This window comes from Rhinolophus sinicus, linkage group LG03 (genome assembly GCF_036562045.2).
Source record: "Rhinolophus sinicus isolate RSC01 linkage group LG03, ASM3656204v1, whole genome shotgun sequence".
NCBI lineage: Eukaryota > Metazoa > Chordata > Mammalia > Chiroptera > Rhinolophidae > Rhinolophus > Rhinolophus sinicus.
This window is the reverse complement of record NC_133753.1, coordinates 107586697-107604675: the sequence shown is the minus strand read 5'-3', so window position 1 is coordinate 107604675 and position 17979 is coordinate 107586697. Positions and strand designations below refer to the sequence as shown.

At 39.8% G+C, this 17979-nt stretch overlaps 1 protein-coding gene across 11 annotated transcripts in view; it reads left to right on the top strand.

Moving 5' to 3' along the window:
* The window catches only part of CALN1 (calneuron 1), a 631046-nt gene that overhangs the window by 331276 nt on the left and 281791 nt on the right, over positions 1–17979 (top strand). For 10 of the 11 annotated variants that reach the window (XM_074328468.1, XM_074328467.1, XM_074328464.1 and 7 more), the window contains one exon: positions 774–917. The exons of the other annotated variant lie outside the window; for it this stretch is intronic. In XM_074328468.1, the coding sequence (XP_074184569.1) occupies positions 774–917 (144 nt within the window). The remainder of the gene's footprint in view (positions 1–773; positions 918–17979) is intronic. 11 annotated transcript variants of the gene reach the window in all.

Below are 17979 nucleotides of genomic sequence, written 5' to 3'. Positions count from 1 at the left end.
CAGGGACTCTGAAGGGAGCGACTCTGGGTGAATGCAGAGCAAGTCTGGCTGGGGTAAGAGGATGGGAGATCACCTGCCGAGTGAAATGGCTTTATTGATAGCAGAGTCAAATTCTCTGCCAGCCACAGAGAATGTGATTAAGGAGGCCTTTTGGGCTTTTATGACACTCTTATCGATCCGAGGTTGTTTATAGTCATAAAACAACTGTAAATTAGAGGAATGAAATAAAAACAGCAGGACACTTAAGTCCTATCCTACTATGGCTGGGAAAAGCTTCCTGCACAGCTCCTGCAGCAGCAGAGAGCTGAAATAGAAGTCTGTCCAGGAATCACATTCTCCTTTCTTCCTAATGGCCAAAGGTAAATGGTAACTTTCTTCTCATTCATGAGACCTAATCCTCATCACTACTTCGGAGGTGTCCATGGTTCACGTGATTCTCTGCTGGGGCCGCTGTGTAATTGTGGGCCTACTGCAGTGTTTTAGGATGCTCAGGGCCAGTCACCTTCTCCTTCCAAAGCTCTTTTTCTACCCCCTTTCCTCCCTTCCCCTTTTTTCTCCTCACCTTTCTTTTCTTCCTTTTTTTGCCTTTTCTTTCTTTTCTTACTTCCTTTTTTTTTTGTTCCCCTCTTGGCCACTCTTCTATTGAATTAAAGGGTTTTGACATATCACTATTTGTAAAGCAGTGAGGAGTTTTCCATAGATAGTCACCAGTGATGTCAATGCACTGGACTAAGCCGTGTGACCGTTGGACTTTTTCTGCTTTCTGCTTGTAGAAATCCGAGAGGCCTTCCGGGTTCTGGACCGAGACGGGAATGGCTTCATCTCGAAGCAGGAGCTGGGGATGGCCATGCGCTCCCTGGGATACATGCCGAGCGAGGTGGAGCTGGCCATCATCATGCAGCGCCTGGACATGGACGGTGAGCCCAGCTGTGCGGCATCTCCCCGAGATGAGCCTGGCTCGTCAGCGAGACTTCTGGTTTAGAGGGACTCGCTTGAGGAGTCAAAAGACTCGGGGTCATGCCTTTGTTAACATTTGAGGAGTAGAAACTTGGACTACATCAGTGTTTTTCAAACAGAACGCCATCCAGCTCTAGAGGCCTGCAGAGGTGGTTCTGGGGCCAGTAGAGGGAGCCTGGTGAGGGAGGCCTGGCTGGCAGGGCAGTGAGAATAGTTTTTTTGTTTGGTTGTTTTTTGTTGTTGTTGTTGTTTTTTAACATGTTTTTTAAAAAGACAGCTTTATTGAGATAGAATTCACACACCATAATCTGTACAATTCAATGGCTTTAGTATATTCACAGATTTGTGCCACCAATGCCAGAATCGATTTTATAACATTTTCACCACTCCAAAAAGAAGCCCTTACACCTCTTAGCTGTCACTTCCCAACCGCTCGATCCCCACCTCAGCCCTACGCAACCATTGACCTGCTTTCTATCTTTATGGATTTGCCTCTTTTGGACATTTCATACAAATGCAATCATGCAATATGTGGTCCTTTGTGTCTGGCTCCTTTCACTGAGCATAATGTTTTCAAGGTTCATCCAAGTGGTAGTGTGTGTCAGCATTTCATCTGTTTTTATGGCCAAATCATATTCCATGTATGGATATAACAGCTTATTTTCTCTCCGTTTTACATACTGGGTTTCTACATACAACCTCATGGGAAAAGAGTTTCACTGTGTTTAAAAAAATTCTGAAAAACAACTGCATTAGATAATCTCTAAGGTTCTTTCCCACTCTAAAATCCTAAAATCCTAAGAGTCTATCCCAAACTGGCTGTGACCCTCCTGACATTTAGATCCTGCCTAGATGAAGGAGGAAAGAGTCTTCTTATTGTGATTTCTTAACACCCCCACTGAAAAGCAGCTTGATTCCAGGCAGAAGGGCTCCAGAGTGGTGGACCCTTGCGACTCTTGGTAGAACATGAAGTATAAACTGAATGAAAGAAAGCAGGAGGGGGGCGGCACGTCTTTTTGGACCAAGGCCATCGTAGGGAGTCGTTCGCTTGGCCAGCTGACTAATTGGAAGAGCAGACTCTCTCCTAGAACCCTGTGGAGTTGTTGGAAGACTGCCAATAAGGTGGTGCATGAACCCTCGCACCACCCACCAAGTGCCGCTTGGATATTTCTTCTCTGGTTGGGATAGAGCTGTTACATCAGGGACACTCAGTTGTGTGAGCAGACCCAGCCTTGCCTCATCCCTTCGATTATTCTGAATCATCTTGGCTTTGCTGGCTTGATTTGACCTTGCTTTGATTTTTAGAGTTATGTCTGAAAAGCTGGAGCAAAGAATATAGCAAAATCTCTTTTCCACTCACTCCCACCCTCATTTGAGAGATACATTTCCAGAAAAAAAAGTTTCCTCTTTAAAATAATAAAAATCTTAATCTATACCTGTGTTTAAGAATTAAGAAGGTTTTGTGCTTTGATTCTCCTCCCAAAACCTTATAATAAAACCTAGTCAAGTGGACTAAAAGCAAATGGAATTAGCAACATTTAATAAAAAAACAAGCTGAGATATTGTGGAGAAGTTAATACTATGAGACTGAAAGTTCTTCACCAAAATCCAACCTCACTCTTTGTAATTCACTCATTGGACCTCTGCTCATGGGGAATTTTCCTGTTATAGCAAATCTTCTGATGCCATGAGGCCTAGAGTTCCAGGGGATGTCCTGTGATGGTTATTGGAAGGACTTATCAGGACTCGGCAGACACTCCACACCAGATGCAGTTTAAGAGACTTCAAATTTCACCACTTTACTTGCTACTTACCATAGTCAGCTCCCAGAGCTCGAAGGCAGAACTTACAAACAAATCTTGCAGAGAATGTCTATTAGTTCCTTTAACAAAAGCCCCAGTCATTAGCTATTTCATGGTGACCACATCAGGTTAAAACACATTTACTTCCTTTTGAACTGCAGTTTCTTTGAAGTTTTGTTGCCTATGAAAGAGTCAGTACAGAACAAATGAAAACAGTGCAGCAGTGTAGGCAAGAGGAATTGCCTGCACAATCTATTAAATGGCCAAGTGTGTAAAGAGCTAAATGAAAAACCTCCAGTCTGAGGCTGAAATGTGAGTCTTGAAGTGTTTTGACGTAAAGTGAAGTAAATGACACTGGGAAGTGAAATTTCTGGAGTGCTGGGATCTGGAAAGAAGCTGATTGACCGTTTTTCAGTGTCCTTCTTTTAATGGGATCTTTTGAGCTGTTCTATTAAAAAAAAAAAGTCAGGTTCTAATTACATCCTTCCTTCCCAGCTTCTGTAACTGGGAATTCTCCACGGAGATTTAGCCCTACTTAATTAAGTTTCTCTTTGGTGTGAAACTTGTGGAATGGCAGAGGTGTTTATGGGGATAATGCCAAAAAGATGGAGTGTTTGGGCCAGAACTTAGGATTCTTAGCTGTGAGATACCTGTGTCTCCTGTCCCCCAGACCCTGACCCCGGGTACCAGGGGTGGCAGGAGAGGTGACACTGCCTCCATCCACCCCAGCTGGCGGTGAGTAGGAGCAAATCTGGCCCATACACCATCTTTTTCTGGGGTCCCTGGTTTGCCTGACAGTGAGGCCATAACCTTCAGCTCGAGGCCCAGATAGAATTAGCCTGAGTATATATGTGCAGCCTAAATCAGCACAGGAGGCTTTTATTAGTTGGTTCCTTGGGCGTGGGGTGCCTTGCTGGCTGTGCACATAACAGTGACCTCGCTGGATTAGGGAGCTCAGTGGGCTCCCTAATCCTGGACACAGAGCCTGCAGGGCTAGATAGTTCCGGTCTCTGTGGAGCTGGTTCTCCAGAGGACAGAGTGGAAGACAGGCAGAAGGGTCTAGGATTGCTCTCTTGGCCCATGGCCAATTTGCCTTTAGTGCTGGAACTGATTGTGTGTGTGTGCGTGTGTGTGAGTGTGTGCATGTGTGAGTGTGTGTGTGTGCGTGTGTGTGTGTGTGTGTGTGTGTGTGGCATGGGCTGAACTGCTCAGTTAAATACTAGACAGAAAATCCAAACTTTTGCCCAATGCCTAGGACTTCCTCTTTGGTCCATTACTGCACAGGTTCTTTCTTGGAACTTTAACTCAGTTCTACACACACAGGTACTTAACCATCCCACTCCTCTTTTATTTATGCAGTCCTCTGTGCAACTGAGGTGACTTGCTGCAAAGCCATTTGGGGACCAGGATTCACTCTTCCTGGATGCTCTTGGCCAGGATCTCTCCTTCAGCCCAGCTTCTGGAAACCTGCAGCCCTCTCAGTCAGGCTCCTGGAGGCATTTAAGCCAGTGTCCCAAGGCTCTCCTTGCATGTCAGGAATCAGCTTCTCTCCAGTGCATCATGGTACTAGTTATGCACCGTCGTTGAAAGAATTGATAAAATAGTCACTCAAAAACTGTCTCCAGAGCTTAAATCTTTGATAGAAATGCCATGTCCCAGCTGCTCTCCTCAGCTTCCCACATCATTCACTGGGGAATATGGAGTTGGTGTCTTCAAGTCCCAAGTGTTATTTTTGACTGCTTTCTAAGGTCACACCACTGTGGCCCTCTGGAGTGAATCCAGGTAGCTCTGCAAAGAGTTTTCTGAAACAATCAAACAGGAGATGTTCTCAGCAGTCTGTGGGCCTTCATCAACTTGCTCAAGTTTCCTAATGCTCTCTTCTCTTCTTCTGAGCTTCCCTTACCTCTACAGCACTGAAAGAACAAAGTCCCTCTTTGAAACAAATTCAGACCTTGCCCTCTTCCTCCTTAATTTTCCTTCTGCTCCTCAAAGGTGCAGAATCTTGTGAAATTCCAACAAATTTGGGGTTTTGAAATGAATTCTTATCTGTCAACAGGTTTGTAGGTTTTTTTTGTTGTTGTTTTTTTCTTTTTTTTTTTTTTGTACGTTCACCAGTTCCTAGATAGTGGGTCTGATGGGTTTGATTCAGTTTAGTTCAATTTAAAAGGGATTTACCTGGTGTCCATTATGTGTGAACTAGCTTATTTTTATGGTTGGCAAGATTCACTTTGGGTTCATTTTGAGTCAAACCCCTGAGCCACACAGAACAAAATGATGGCCAGTATCGCATGAAGGAGTTAGCGGTGTCCTGCTGTTAGCCTGTGTGTCCACGTCTTCCTCTCTCACTACCCATTCTCCACAAGGTGCAGTCCTTTGCTGAGAAGACAGAAAAGTATATGCTTAATTCTGAGCAGCTCTCACTTCTGTTTCCTCATCAAACACCTCAGCATACTGATTTGGACTCTGGAGCTGGCACGGCTCTAGTTGGTGAGCTAGAATGCACACGTCTTTCCTGGGTGTGAAGGAAGACACTTGCCCACAGACTGCATGACGTGGAACAGTCTGTTGTGAGGTGGAAGAAGTTGGAGCTTTTTAGCCAACAGCAAGTGGTCCCAAACCTGAGTGCACATCAGAAAATACCCAGGGAGCATGCTAAAAACAAAAACAACCCCCCACACCAAAACAAAACAAAACGAAACGAAAAAACCAGGCCAATTGAATCAGAATCCCAGAATTTCCAGGATGGGGCCCAGGAGCCGGCATCCTTCAACAGTGTGTCAGGTCATGGACAGCAATGTGTGCACTGACATACCTGGGTCACCTTTGGTTAAAAGAAAAATCTAAAGCTAAAGAGAAATCTCCAGCCTGTGAATTTTTGTGTGAGCACGAAGGTCTGAGTAGGCAGTAAATGCCTGAGAGGCAGACAAGCAGTTTGCCTGTGGGAATCTGATGGAGGAAGAGGGCAGTCTGTGGTCAGTCAGCCCTGCCTGAAAGCCAGCAGCTTGCACCGGTGCTCGCAGATGTAGAGGCCTCAGCTTCCTCCCTCCTCCAGCTGTGTGGTCCAGGCACCTGGGAGCTCGCTTAAAATCCTGAACCTCAGGCCCACCCCAGACCTGCTGATTCAGAGTCTGCATTTTAAGGAGGGTCTCAGGTGTCTCACAAGCACATTAAAGCCTGAGAGGTGCTAGTCTAGGGCACTTTGAGAAACGAGAAGCAAGCCGACCAAACTGGAAGTAATTCACAGAACAAAAAGTGCTGGTGAAGGTCAAGTATCGGAAACGATCTCTCCAAATGTTTGCGTTTGTGAAGAAGCATGACTGGCATCAGATCATGATGATTAAACACGTAATTCTGTGGTAGTGAATTATTGCCAAATGTACTTTGATCTTACCGTGGTAAGTCTCAACTGGGTGACAATAATAGCTAACACGCAATGCTCACCGTGCCCCAATGATAACATCCGGTAACAGTGATACTAGGCAACACATTACAGAGTCTTCACTGTGCTCTTCTAAGCACTTTATTTTAAAACTTATTTTGTCCTCGTAACAGCTGTAGGTGGTTATCTCATCTCTAAAATGACCTTCCCTTTGTAGATGAGAACAATGAAGTCCAGAGGCTTCAAGTAACTTGCCCGGGTCACGCGACTAGTAAGAGCCGTATGAATCTAAGATCTGACGCACACAGCTCATATATATGTGATTTTAGTGGATACAGGTCACTTATGGTGACAATGGGACTTGAAGCAGTGACTGACCAGAACATGTGCACGCATGCACGCACACACACACACCCCATACACTCACACTCTAGAGTCGTGATGTTACCTAGATATTTCAAACCTATATGTAAGTGTTGTGCTTACCTATCACTGTTCCAGATAGCCTCCCGCTACCACCTTTGTCTGGACGAAGGACTCTAGCCACTCCCCAGGTTATCCTTACAGGAGTCCAGCTTGACTCTAGAGCGGAGTTGTGAACTGAAGATGGTGCCTTTAGGTTTCTCATTGCTTTAGCAAGGGAGAGTCCCTTAGGCCCCTTTTGGATATGTAGTGGTGGTGCATGATTGTTACAAATCCACTTCAGCATTCCTATCTCCCTAAGCAATTCCTGCCTCTACATTGTGCCAGGAAAGGTCTGTCATCTTCATCTCATTGACAGTTGGCTACATTGAATCCAAATTTCAGCTAAAGACCAAACTGAGCCACTTCCAGTTACTCAAGCCAACATAATAAACACAGAATTTCTGGTATGTGCACCCATTTCAATAAGACCATCCTCAGCTAGTATTATATTCTATCTCTCTGTTTTAACTTCCTGGAATCCATTGCTAAACCTGTCCCCCAGGTTAACACTGATATAAATTACCTACATCTTGCAACTCTGTGTTCTCCCATATCAGACTTGAAATTTCCCCTCCTGAGATGTGCCAATCTGATTCTAGCCATGGGTTTAGAGGCAGTGAAACATGGTAGGAGTGGATTTTGAAAATAGACATCTCCTTTCAAGGCAGCTGCCTCAGCTGTGCTTATTACAGGTATTCAGGGGCTGCAAGTTTTTCAAGCTTGTTTTGTCTGACCTCATGGAGACATCAGAGGGGACATCAGGGAGACTTGGGCATTCAGTTTTCTGGGGACCTGGACATCCCCACCCCCAGTCTCAGGTCCCACTCCTTGCCAATCAGTGCCCTAAATTTTACATGAGACTTGATGAGTCTGTGATTTCAACTTATATTATAATTCTACAGACCCCACAATTACATTTGAGGTCTTCTTTGAAGTTGTAAGAAGCAAGTGATTATTTTGGGGCCATCCTAGAAGCACTCTGTTTATGTGTGACCCAAGCTGAGAGGTAAGACATGTCTATGCCTGAGCTTGAGCTTGAGCTTGTTTCTGTTTCCTTTCAAGGGCATTCAGAAGCAGCTGTCCCACCCACAGTCCTTGGAGTCACCACTGCTACCATCACGGTGGTGCACAGGAGCTACATGGGGCTTCCAAAGCCTTGCTTTCAATAATTATTGTATCCCAAGACCCCAGAGGTGGTATTTAATTAATTATGATGCCAGTGCATAACATAGACACCATTATCCCATTTTTCAGGAGCAAGAATGTCACCACTTCATTTAAGACCATAGATAAGCAAACCAATCTCAGAACCCCACTTAGGAAGTTTGTTTCTTCGTGGTACCACATATTGTATCATCATGAAAACAGAGACCATGATGGATTCCTATAAGCAAGAGTATTACGTGAATGATAAGAACCTGCTAAAATCCTTCATACATAAATAACATTTCTGTCAGGCAAGGTTTACTAAAAGGAATATATGAGAATGCCCATCTCAGACCACCCTGACCAGTGTTGAGTATTATTCAACAAATCATGACTAATATGATTGGTGAAAAGTCGGAATTTATTTTAACTAATAAGTGAGATGATACATTTATGTTGTTTTTATTTTTTGTTTATATAAGCCTTTAATAAATGTAATATATATGCAATATAAAAAAGGATAGGCAAGTAATAGGGTCCCAAGACTTTTTCTTGACTGTATTCCTGATTCTTTACATCCCCATGACTATTTTGTAACTACCAATTTGTACTTCTCAATCCCTTCAACTTTTCACCCTGCCCCTCAAGCCCCTCCCATCTAGCACCCCAATAAATCTAGTACCCACCTGACACTATATGTAGTTATTAAAATATTATTGACTGTATTCCTTATGCTGTACTTTACATCCCCATGACTACTTTGCAACAAGCAATCTGTACTTCTTAATCATTTCTCCTTTTCACCCACACCCTCAACCCCCCTCCTATCCAGCAATCATCAGAATGTTCTCTGTATCTATGAGTTTGTTTCTGTTCCTCTTGTTAGTTCTTTAGATTCCACATATAAGCAAAATGGGGATATTCTAGCTCCATTTTTATGTTTCCTATCACATTGCATCTGTCTTTCTTTGTTTGACACTCCACTCAGCGCAATACTCTCCAGGTCTATCCATGCTGCTGCAGATGGCAGAACTCATTCCCTTCCATGACCGAGCAGTATTCTATTGTGTATATGTACCACCTCCTCTTTATCCATTCTTCTATCGATGGACACCCAGGCTGCCTCCACATCTTGGCCATTGTAAGCAATGATGCAATGAAGAGATGGATGCACACGTCCCCTCCAAGTAGCACTTGAATTTGTTCCGATAAATACACGGAAGTGGGATTACTCAGTACTTCTTTGACACTTGTTATAGCTTTTATTTTTGACTTAACAAACAAATTTATTTTCTCACAGTCCTAGAGTTTGGAAATCTAAGATCAAGGAATTGGCAGCTTTCTTTTCTTTTTTTTTAGTTTATCGGACTGACATTGGTTAGTAAAATTATGTAGGTTTCCAAGTATGCAGTTTTATAATACATCATCTATATATTGCATTGTATGTTCACCATCGAAAGTCAGTTCTCCTTCCAATACCTTTCATTTGACCCCCTTATCCCTCTTGTGCTACCCCCTCCTGCCTTACTTCCTGGTAACTACTGAACTACTGTGTGTGTCTATGAGTTTTTATCTTTTTGTTTGTCTTGTTCCTTTGTTGTTTTTAGTTTTATACCCCATAAGTTATATGGTTCTTGACTTTTTCTGTCTGACTTGTTTTGCTGAGCATGATAATCTCAAGATTGATCTATGTTGTCACAAAAGGCCGTATTTTATCTTTTCTTATGGCAGAGTAATGTTGTGTATTTGTACCATATCTTCTTTATCCAGTCATTGATTGAAAGACATTTTGGTTGTTTCCATGTCTTAGCCACCATGAAAAATTCTTCAATGAACATATGGGTACATATATCTTTACAGATAAATGTTTTCAGATTTTTTGGGTAGATACCCAGAAGAGCTGGGTCATATGATAATTCTATTCCTAACTTTTTGAGGAACCTCTGTAATATTTTTCATTGTAGCTTTACCAATTTACATTCCTACCTGCAGTGTATGAGGGTTTCTTTTCCTCTTTTGTTTTAAAGTCTATTTTGTCTGATATAAGTATTGCTACCACAACTTTTTATTTTATTTTCATTTTCATGATATATCTTTTTCTATCCCTTTACTTTCAGTCTGTGTATGTCTTTCAATTAGAAGTGAGTCTCTTGTAGGCAGCATATATGTAAGGGCCTTGTTTTCTTTTCCATTCAGTCACCCTATGTCTTTTGATTGGAGCATTTAGTTCATTTACATTTAAAGTGATTGTTGATAGTATATAGTTATTGCTATTTTATTATTCATATTTTTTATCTTCCTTTTCTTAAGGAAATCCTTTTAACATTTCTTGTAATACTGGTTTGGTGGTGATGAACTCCTTTAGCTTTTCTTCTCTGGGAAGCTCTTTATCTACCCTTTGATTTTAAATGATAGCTTTGTTGGGTATAGTAATCTTGGTTGTAGATCCTTCATTTTCATCATTTTGAATATTTCATGCCAAACCCCTCTGGCCTCCAAAGTTTCTGTTGAGAAATCAACTGGTAGTCTTATTGGAGCTCCCTTGTAGGTAACTAACTGCTTTTCTCTTGCTGCTTTTTCAGATTTTTCTCTTTGTCTTTAATCTCTGGCATTTTAATTATGATGTGTCTTGGTGTGGGCCTCTTTGGGTTCATCTCATTTGGGACTCTCTGTGCTTCCAGGGCATGTGTATCTATTTCCCTCACAAGGTTAGGAAAGTTTTCCATCATTATTTCATCAAATAGGTTTTCAATTCTTTCTCTATCACTTCTCCTTCTGTTACCCCTATGATGTGAATATCGGTATGAGTGATGTTATTCCAGAGACCCCTTAAACTATCTTCATGATTTTGGATTCACTTTACTTTTTGCGTTTCTGAATGGGTATTTTCTGGTACCTTATCTTCCAAATTGTTGATGTAGTCATCTGCTTCATCTAATCTACTTTTGATTCCCTCTAATGTATTCTTCCTTTTAGTTATTGTATCCTTCGTTTCTGACTGGTTCTTTTTTTATGTTTTCTATCTCCACTTTTATGTTTCCCATCTCTTTGTTGAAGTTCTCCCTGAAATTATTGAGCATACTTATAACCAGTGTTTTCAACTCTGCATCTGGTAGATCGCTTGTCTCCATTTTGTTTAGTTTTTTTTTTTTTCTGTAGATTTATTCTGTTCTTACATTTTGGACATGTTTGTTTGTCTCCCCATTTTTGTTGTCTCCCTGTGCTTGTTTCTATGTATTAGATAGGGCTGCTATGCCTCCTATTCTTAGTAGAGCAGCCTTATGTAGTAGGTGTCCTGTGGGGCCCAGTAGTGCAGTCTCTCTGCTCACCTGAGCCAGGTGCTACAGACTTGTCCCTTGTGTGGGTTGTGTGTGCCCTCCTTTTGTAGTTGAACCTTGGTTGCTGTTTGCACATCAGTGGAAGGGATTGACCCTCGGGCTGATTAGTTGTGAGGACTGGCTGTGACTACAGTGGAGGAGCTGTTGTGCAGGGACTGACTCTAAGGAGTAGAATTCACTTTAGCAGGGCTCTGGTGCCTGCCCAATCTTCCTTGGTGTGTCATCCTTGGAGGTGGCCAGTTGATGCTCCACCTGGGTCCAAAAATGGCTACTGGGTGTGCCAGCTCTGGGGCTTTCTGGGAGGGTCCCCCTCCCCACAGGTCAGGTTCAGCTGTAGCTTTTGCCCTGCCTGGGGCCACTTGGCATGAGCCACAAAACAATCTGCCATCTTGACTGCAAATAGAGATGATGTGTTTTTTTATGTGTTGATTTGGTTATCCTTTTTTTTTTATTTTGCAGATTGTCTTTTTTTTTTTTTTTAAATCTGTTTCAGTAAGGATAGGCTAAGTTATGTTGCAGTAATAAATAATTCCTCCCAAATATCAGCAGCTTAATGCCACAAAATAAAAGCTCTTATTTGTGCTGTATATCCATTGTAGGTTGGTTGGGTATTTCCTGTTTGTCATCCTCATTCAGAAGTCCTGGCGGAGGGAGGCTTCTGTGTTGTGTTTCCATGATAGCTGTGGCCAGGGAAAGAGTCTGAGTGAATCACACAGTGATTCTTGAAGTTTTGTTTCTCCTATTCATATCTCATTTGCGAAAGCAAGTCACAGGCCTGTACACAATATCAAGGGGTATTGGGAAGTAGAATCTGACTCCATGCCCAGAAGGGAATTAACTGGAAATATTTGGTGAACAACACTAATGATTATTTAAGGATTTTAAAATTAAAAAAAATTACAATGTCACATTCATTGCAAAAGTTTTATCTCAGGAAAAACTTTTGGAAATACTATGAATAGGGGAAAAACAATCATTATGGGAGATTTTCAAATTGATCAAGTAGATAACACTAAGTAGCATAATTTGATGACATTAAATATGTGTGCATATGAGTATGTGCATGTGTGTGTCTGTGTAATGTAAATTTTGTACTCTTATAAAGAGAATACCCTTTTAAAGTGATTCTGGAACATTAACAATACATGGCTATGTTTCTATGTCTTCACTATTGTGAATAGCATTGCAATAAACATAGGGTGCGTATATTTTTTTGAATAAGAGTTTTGGATTTCTTTTGATAAAGTACAGCATAGGGAATTTAGTCAATGGTATTGTAACAGCTACATACGATGTCAGAAGGGTAGTAGATTGGGGGTGTTATCACTTTGAGGGAGTAAATGTCTAGCTATTATGTTACTTTCTACACGCACACACACAAACAATATATCACTATGCATTCAGCCACAAAGATAACTTAATTAAATTCCAAAGGACAAATGTTACAGACAGTTTTTGTTTACATGCAACAAACCAGAAATAACAAAAGTTTGTATAAAAATCTCACCCACTTGGAAACTTAAAAATTAAAAACTAAAAACCTTTCAATTTAATGAACAGATCCACAAGCTGATTCTTTAGAAAAGAAAAAAAAAAGCAATACACTGACAAATATAGCATATTTAAGAATTAAAGAGAGTTATTAAAATAAACTAGAAATGAAAAATATGGGAGATTTTTTAAAAGAATACTTGATACAGTTTTGTGCAAGTATATTTGAACATCTACATGAAATGGAGATTTTTCTGGAAAAATATGTTAATTGAAATTGATTCAAGCTAAAGTAGTCTAAATCAGAAGTTACATATTTTCAGCCTACCAGCCAAATACAGCTCATAGCCATGCTTATTTGGCTCACACATCATTTTATAAAGCAGAGAATCTCATATTAAACTTATTCATTTCTCTCTCCTCCTAAAATATTGGTGAATTTGTCAGAACTAGATCTGTATTCCTTCACTGCATTAATTTGGTGGAGTTGAGTAGCTATCCTCTCTAGGCAGGGCAAATGCCACAGTCTCCACCATTCCTTATTGTGTTACACCTACCAGCTCTTGTTTGATGGACTATCTTGCTCCCTATGGACTTTGGAGTTTGTTATCTTCCTAAATGGACCAGTGAGTGATCAATGTATCTTTTAATGTTGTGGCAATTCATCTTCATTTTCCATAGTTTTAATTGTGTTTTGTTTTTGTGTTTGTTTTGTTTTTCCGGGTTTTTTGTTTGTCTGTTTGTTTGTTTTACTCTTTTGTTTATTGTTACTTCTAGCAACTTCAGTAGACCACTTATTTTATTTTAATTCCTCATTATTTAAAACTTAAGGCAATAAGGATGAGAAATTGTGACTGTGAAGAGCTTAATAATACCTCCCAAATTTTGATAGTTTTGTTTCATTGTTTTCTTTGTAATATTTTATCAAATTTTTCAATTCCCTCTGCTATTCTACATTTTGTTTTGAAATTATAATTTCCAAGTGAGTGGGATTTTAATTTTCTAGTTTACATTTTTTTTTTTATTAAATTTATTGGGGTGACAATTGTTAGTAAAATTACATAGATTTCAGGTGTACAATTCTGTATTACATCATCTATAAATCCCATTGTGTGTTCATCACCCAGAGTCAGTTCTCCTTCCATCACCATATATTCAATCTCCCTTACCCTCATCTCCCACTCCCCACCCCCCACCCCCTTTACCCTATGGCAACCACTAAACTATTATCTGTGTCTATGAGTTTCTGTTTCTCATTTGTTTCTCTTGTTCTATTGTTGTTTTTGGTTTATATACCACATATCAGTGAAATCACATGGTTCTCTGCTTTTTCTGTCTGACTTATTTCGCTCAGCATTACTCTCTCAAGATCCATCCATGTTGTCACAAATGTTCCTATATCATCGTTTCTTACTGCCGAATAGTATTCCATTGTGTATATATACCACAACTTCTTTATCCATTCATCTATAGAAGGACATTTTGGTTGTTTCCATGTCTTGGCCACCGTAAACAAAGCTGCAATGAACATTGGAGCACACGTGTCTTTATCTCTAAATGTTTTCAGATTTTTTGGGTAGATACCCAGGAGAGGGATTGCTGGGTCATATGGCAATTCTATTCATAATTTTTTGAGGAACCTCCACACTGCCTTCCATAACGGCTGCACCAGTCTGCATTCCCACCAACAGTGTATGAGGGTTCCTTTTTCTCCACAGCCTCTCCAACATTTGTTACTATTTGTCTTGTTGATGATAGCCATTCTGACTGGGGTGAGGTGATATCTCATTGTGGTTTTGATTTGCATTTCTCTGATGATTAGTGATGTTGAGCATTTTTTCATATGTCTATTTGCCATTTGTATGTCCTCTTTGGAGAAATGTCTCTTCAAGTCCTCTGCCCATTTTTCAATTGGGTTGTTTGTTTTTTGTTGTTGAGTTGCATGAGTTCCTTGTATATTCTGGATACTAGCCCCTTATCGGAGGCACTGTTTGCAAAAATCTTCTCCCATTCAGTTGGTGGCCTCTTTATTTTGTCAATGGTTTCTTTTGCTGTGCAGAAGCTTTTAAGTTTCATATAGTCCCATTCGTTTATTTTAGCTTTTACTTCCATTGCCTTTGGAGTCAAGTTCATAAAATGCTCTTTGAACCCAAGGTCCATAAGTTTAGTACCTATGTTTTCTTCTATGCAGTTTATTGTGTCGGGTCTTATGCTTAAGTCTTTGATCCATTTTGAATTAACTTTGGTACATGGTGACAAATAGCAGTCCAGTTTCATTCTTTTGCACATGGCTATCCAATTCTCCCAGCACCATTTATTGAAGAGGCTGTCTTTGCTCCATTGTATGTTTTTAGCTTCTTTGTCAAAAATTATCTGTCCATAGTTATGTGGTTTTATTTCTGGGTTCTCAATTCTATTCCATTGGTCTATGTATCTGTTTTTCTGCCAATACCATGCTGTTTTGATTATTGTAGCCCTGTAGTACAAGCCAAAGTCAGGAAGTGTGATACCTCCATTATTGTTCTTTTTCTTAAGATTGCTTTGGCTATTCGGGGTCTTTTGTGGTTCCAAACAAATCTGATGATTTTTGTTCTATTTCTTTAAAATATGCCATTGGGATTTTGATGGGGATTGCATTGAATCTGTATATTGCTTTGGGTAATATGGCCATTTTAACTATGTTGATTCTTCCAATCCATGAGCACGGAATGTCTTTCCATTTCTTTGTGTCTTCTTCAATTTCTTTCAAAAATGTCTTATAGTTTTCAGCATATAGGTCTTTCACATCCTTGGTTAAGTTTATTCCTAGGTATTTTATTCTTTTTGCTGCAATTGCAAAAGGAATTGTTTTTTGTATTTCTTTTTCTGAGATTTCATTGTTAGTATATAGGAAGGCAATGGACTTTTGTGCGTTGATTTTGTAGCCAGCAACTTTACTGTATTCGGTGATTGTTTCTAATAGCTTTTTGGTGGAGTCTTTAGGGTTTTCTATATATAGCATCATGTCATCTGCAAAGAGTGATAATTTAACTTCTTCATTCCCAATTTGGATGCCTTTTATTTCTTTCTCTTGCCTGATTGCTCTGGCAAGGACTTCCAACACTATGTTGAAAAGCAGAGGTGATAGGGGACATCCCTGTCGTGTTCCTGAACGTAGAGCAAAGGGCTTCAGTTTTTCTCCATTAATTATGAGATTAGCAGAGGGCTTGTCATATATGGCCTTTATTATGTTAAGGTATTTTCCTTCTATACCCATTTTATTAAGTGTTTTAATCATAAATGGATGTTGTATCTTGTCAAATGCTTTTTCTGCATCAATTGATATAATCATATGATTTTTGTCCTTTATTTTGTTTATGTGATGTATCACATTGATGGATTTGCGTATGTTGAACCATCCTTGTGCCCTGGGATGAACCCCACTTGGTCGTGATGAATAATCTTTTTAATGCATTGTTGTATTCGATTTGCTAGAATTTTATTTAGGATTTTTGCATCGGTATTCATTAGAGATATTGGTCTGTAGTTTTCTTTTTTGTGCTGTCCTTACCAGGTTTTGGTATCAGGGTAATGTTGGCCTCATAAAATGAGTTAGGGAGTACTGTCTCTTCTTCAATTTTTGGAAGAGTTTGTGCAGAATTGGTATTAGATCCTCTTTGAAGGTTTGGTAGAATTCACTAGTGAAGCCATCTGGTCCCGGACTTTTGCTTTTGGGAAGGTTTTGGATGACTGATTCAATTTCGTTACTGGTGATCGGTCTGTTTAGATTTTCCAGTTCTTCATGGTTCAGCCTTGGAAGGCTATATGTTTCTAAGAACTTGTCCATTTCTTCTAGGTTGTTGAATTTGGTGGCATATAGTCCTTCAAGTATTCTTGGATGATCCTTTGTATTTCTGTGGTGTCCGTGATAACTTCCCCTTTTACGTTTCTGATTTTGTTAATCAGTGTCTTCTCTCTTTTATCTTAGTAAGTCTAGCCAAGGGTTTGTCAATTTTGTTAATCTTTTCAAAGAACCAGCTCTTTGTCACATTAATTTTTTCTATTGTCTTTTTGTTCTCTATTTCATTTAGTTCTGCTCTAATTTTTGTTATTTCCTTTCTTCTGCTGACCTTGGGTTTTACTTGTTCTTCTTTTTCTAGTTCTTTAAGGTGTAACATGAGGTTATTTATTTGGGAGTTTTCTTGTTTCTTGAGATAGGCCTGTAATGAGATAAATTTCCCTCTTAAAACTGCTTTCGCTGCATCCCAAAAATTTTGGTAGGATGTATTTTCATTGTCATTTGTTTCTATGTATCTTTTGATCTCTCCTCTAATTTCTTCTTTGACCCAGTCCTTCTTTAAAAGTATGTTGTTTAATCTCCATGTATTTGTGTTTTTCCCCACTTTCTTTTTACAGTTGATATCCAATTTCAAAGCCTTGTGATCAGAGAATATGCATGGTATGATTTCAATCTTTTTAAATTTGTTGAGACTGATTTTATGTCCCAATATATGGTCTATCCTTGAGAATGTTCCATGTACACTAGAAAAGAATGTATAGTCTGATGTTTTAGGATGAAGTGCTCTATAAATGTCAATTATGTCCATTTCATCTAATGTGTCATTTAGGGCTACTATTTCGTTATTTATTTTCTGTTTGGATGATCTATCCATAGCTGTCAATGATGTATTTAAGTCCCCTAGTATAATTGTGTTTTGGTCAATTTCTCCCTTTAGTTCTGTTAGTAGTTGCTTGGTGTATTTCGGTGCTCCCTGATTGGGGGCATAAATATTGATGACTGTTATGTCTTCTTGTTGTACAGTCCCTTCACCATTATGAAATGTCCATCTTTGTCTCTTGTTATCTTTTTCACCTTGAAGTCTGTTTCATCTGATATCATTATGGCTACACCTGATTTTCTCTGGGTACCATTTGCTTGGAGTGTCAATTTCCACCCTTTCACTTTGAGTCTATGCTTGTCCTTGTAGCTGAGATGTGTCTCTTGGAGACAGCATATGGTTGGGTTTAGTTTTTGATCCAATCTGCTACTCTGTGCCTTTTTATTGGTGAGTTCAGTCCATTTACATTTAGGGTGATTATTGATATGTGAGGATTTCCTGTCATTCTATCTTTAGTTTTCTGGTAAGGCTGTGTCTCCATTGTTTCTTTGCCTTTTGTTGTTGTCTATTATTTCTGTGTGGTGGTATTCTATGATGTTTCCCTCTGTTTCTTCTTTTATTTCAGTATATATTTCAATTCTGGATTTATTTTGAGTGGTTACCCTTAAGTTTATGTAAAAGAAAGTTTGATATTTAGAGTATTCCATTTTCTTCAGCACGCTTACTTTCTCCATTCCCATATTCGGTTCAGGCCTTTACTCTCCCCTTTTTGAGTTTTGTTTGCCACAAATTGTCCCTGTTGA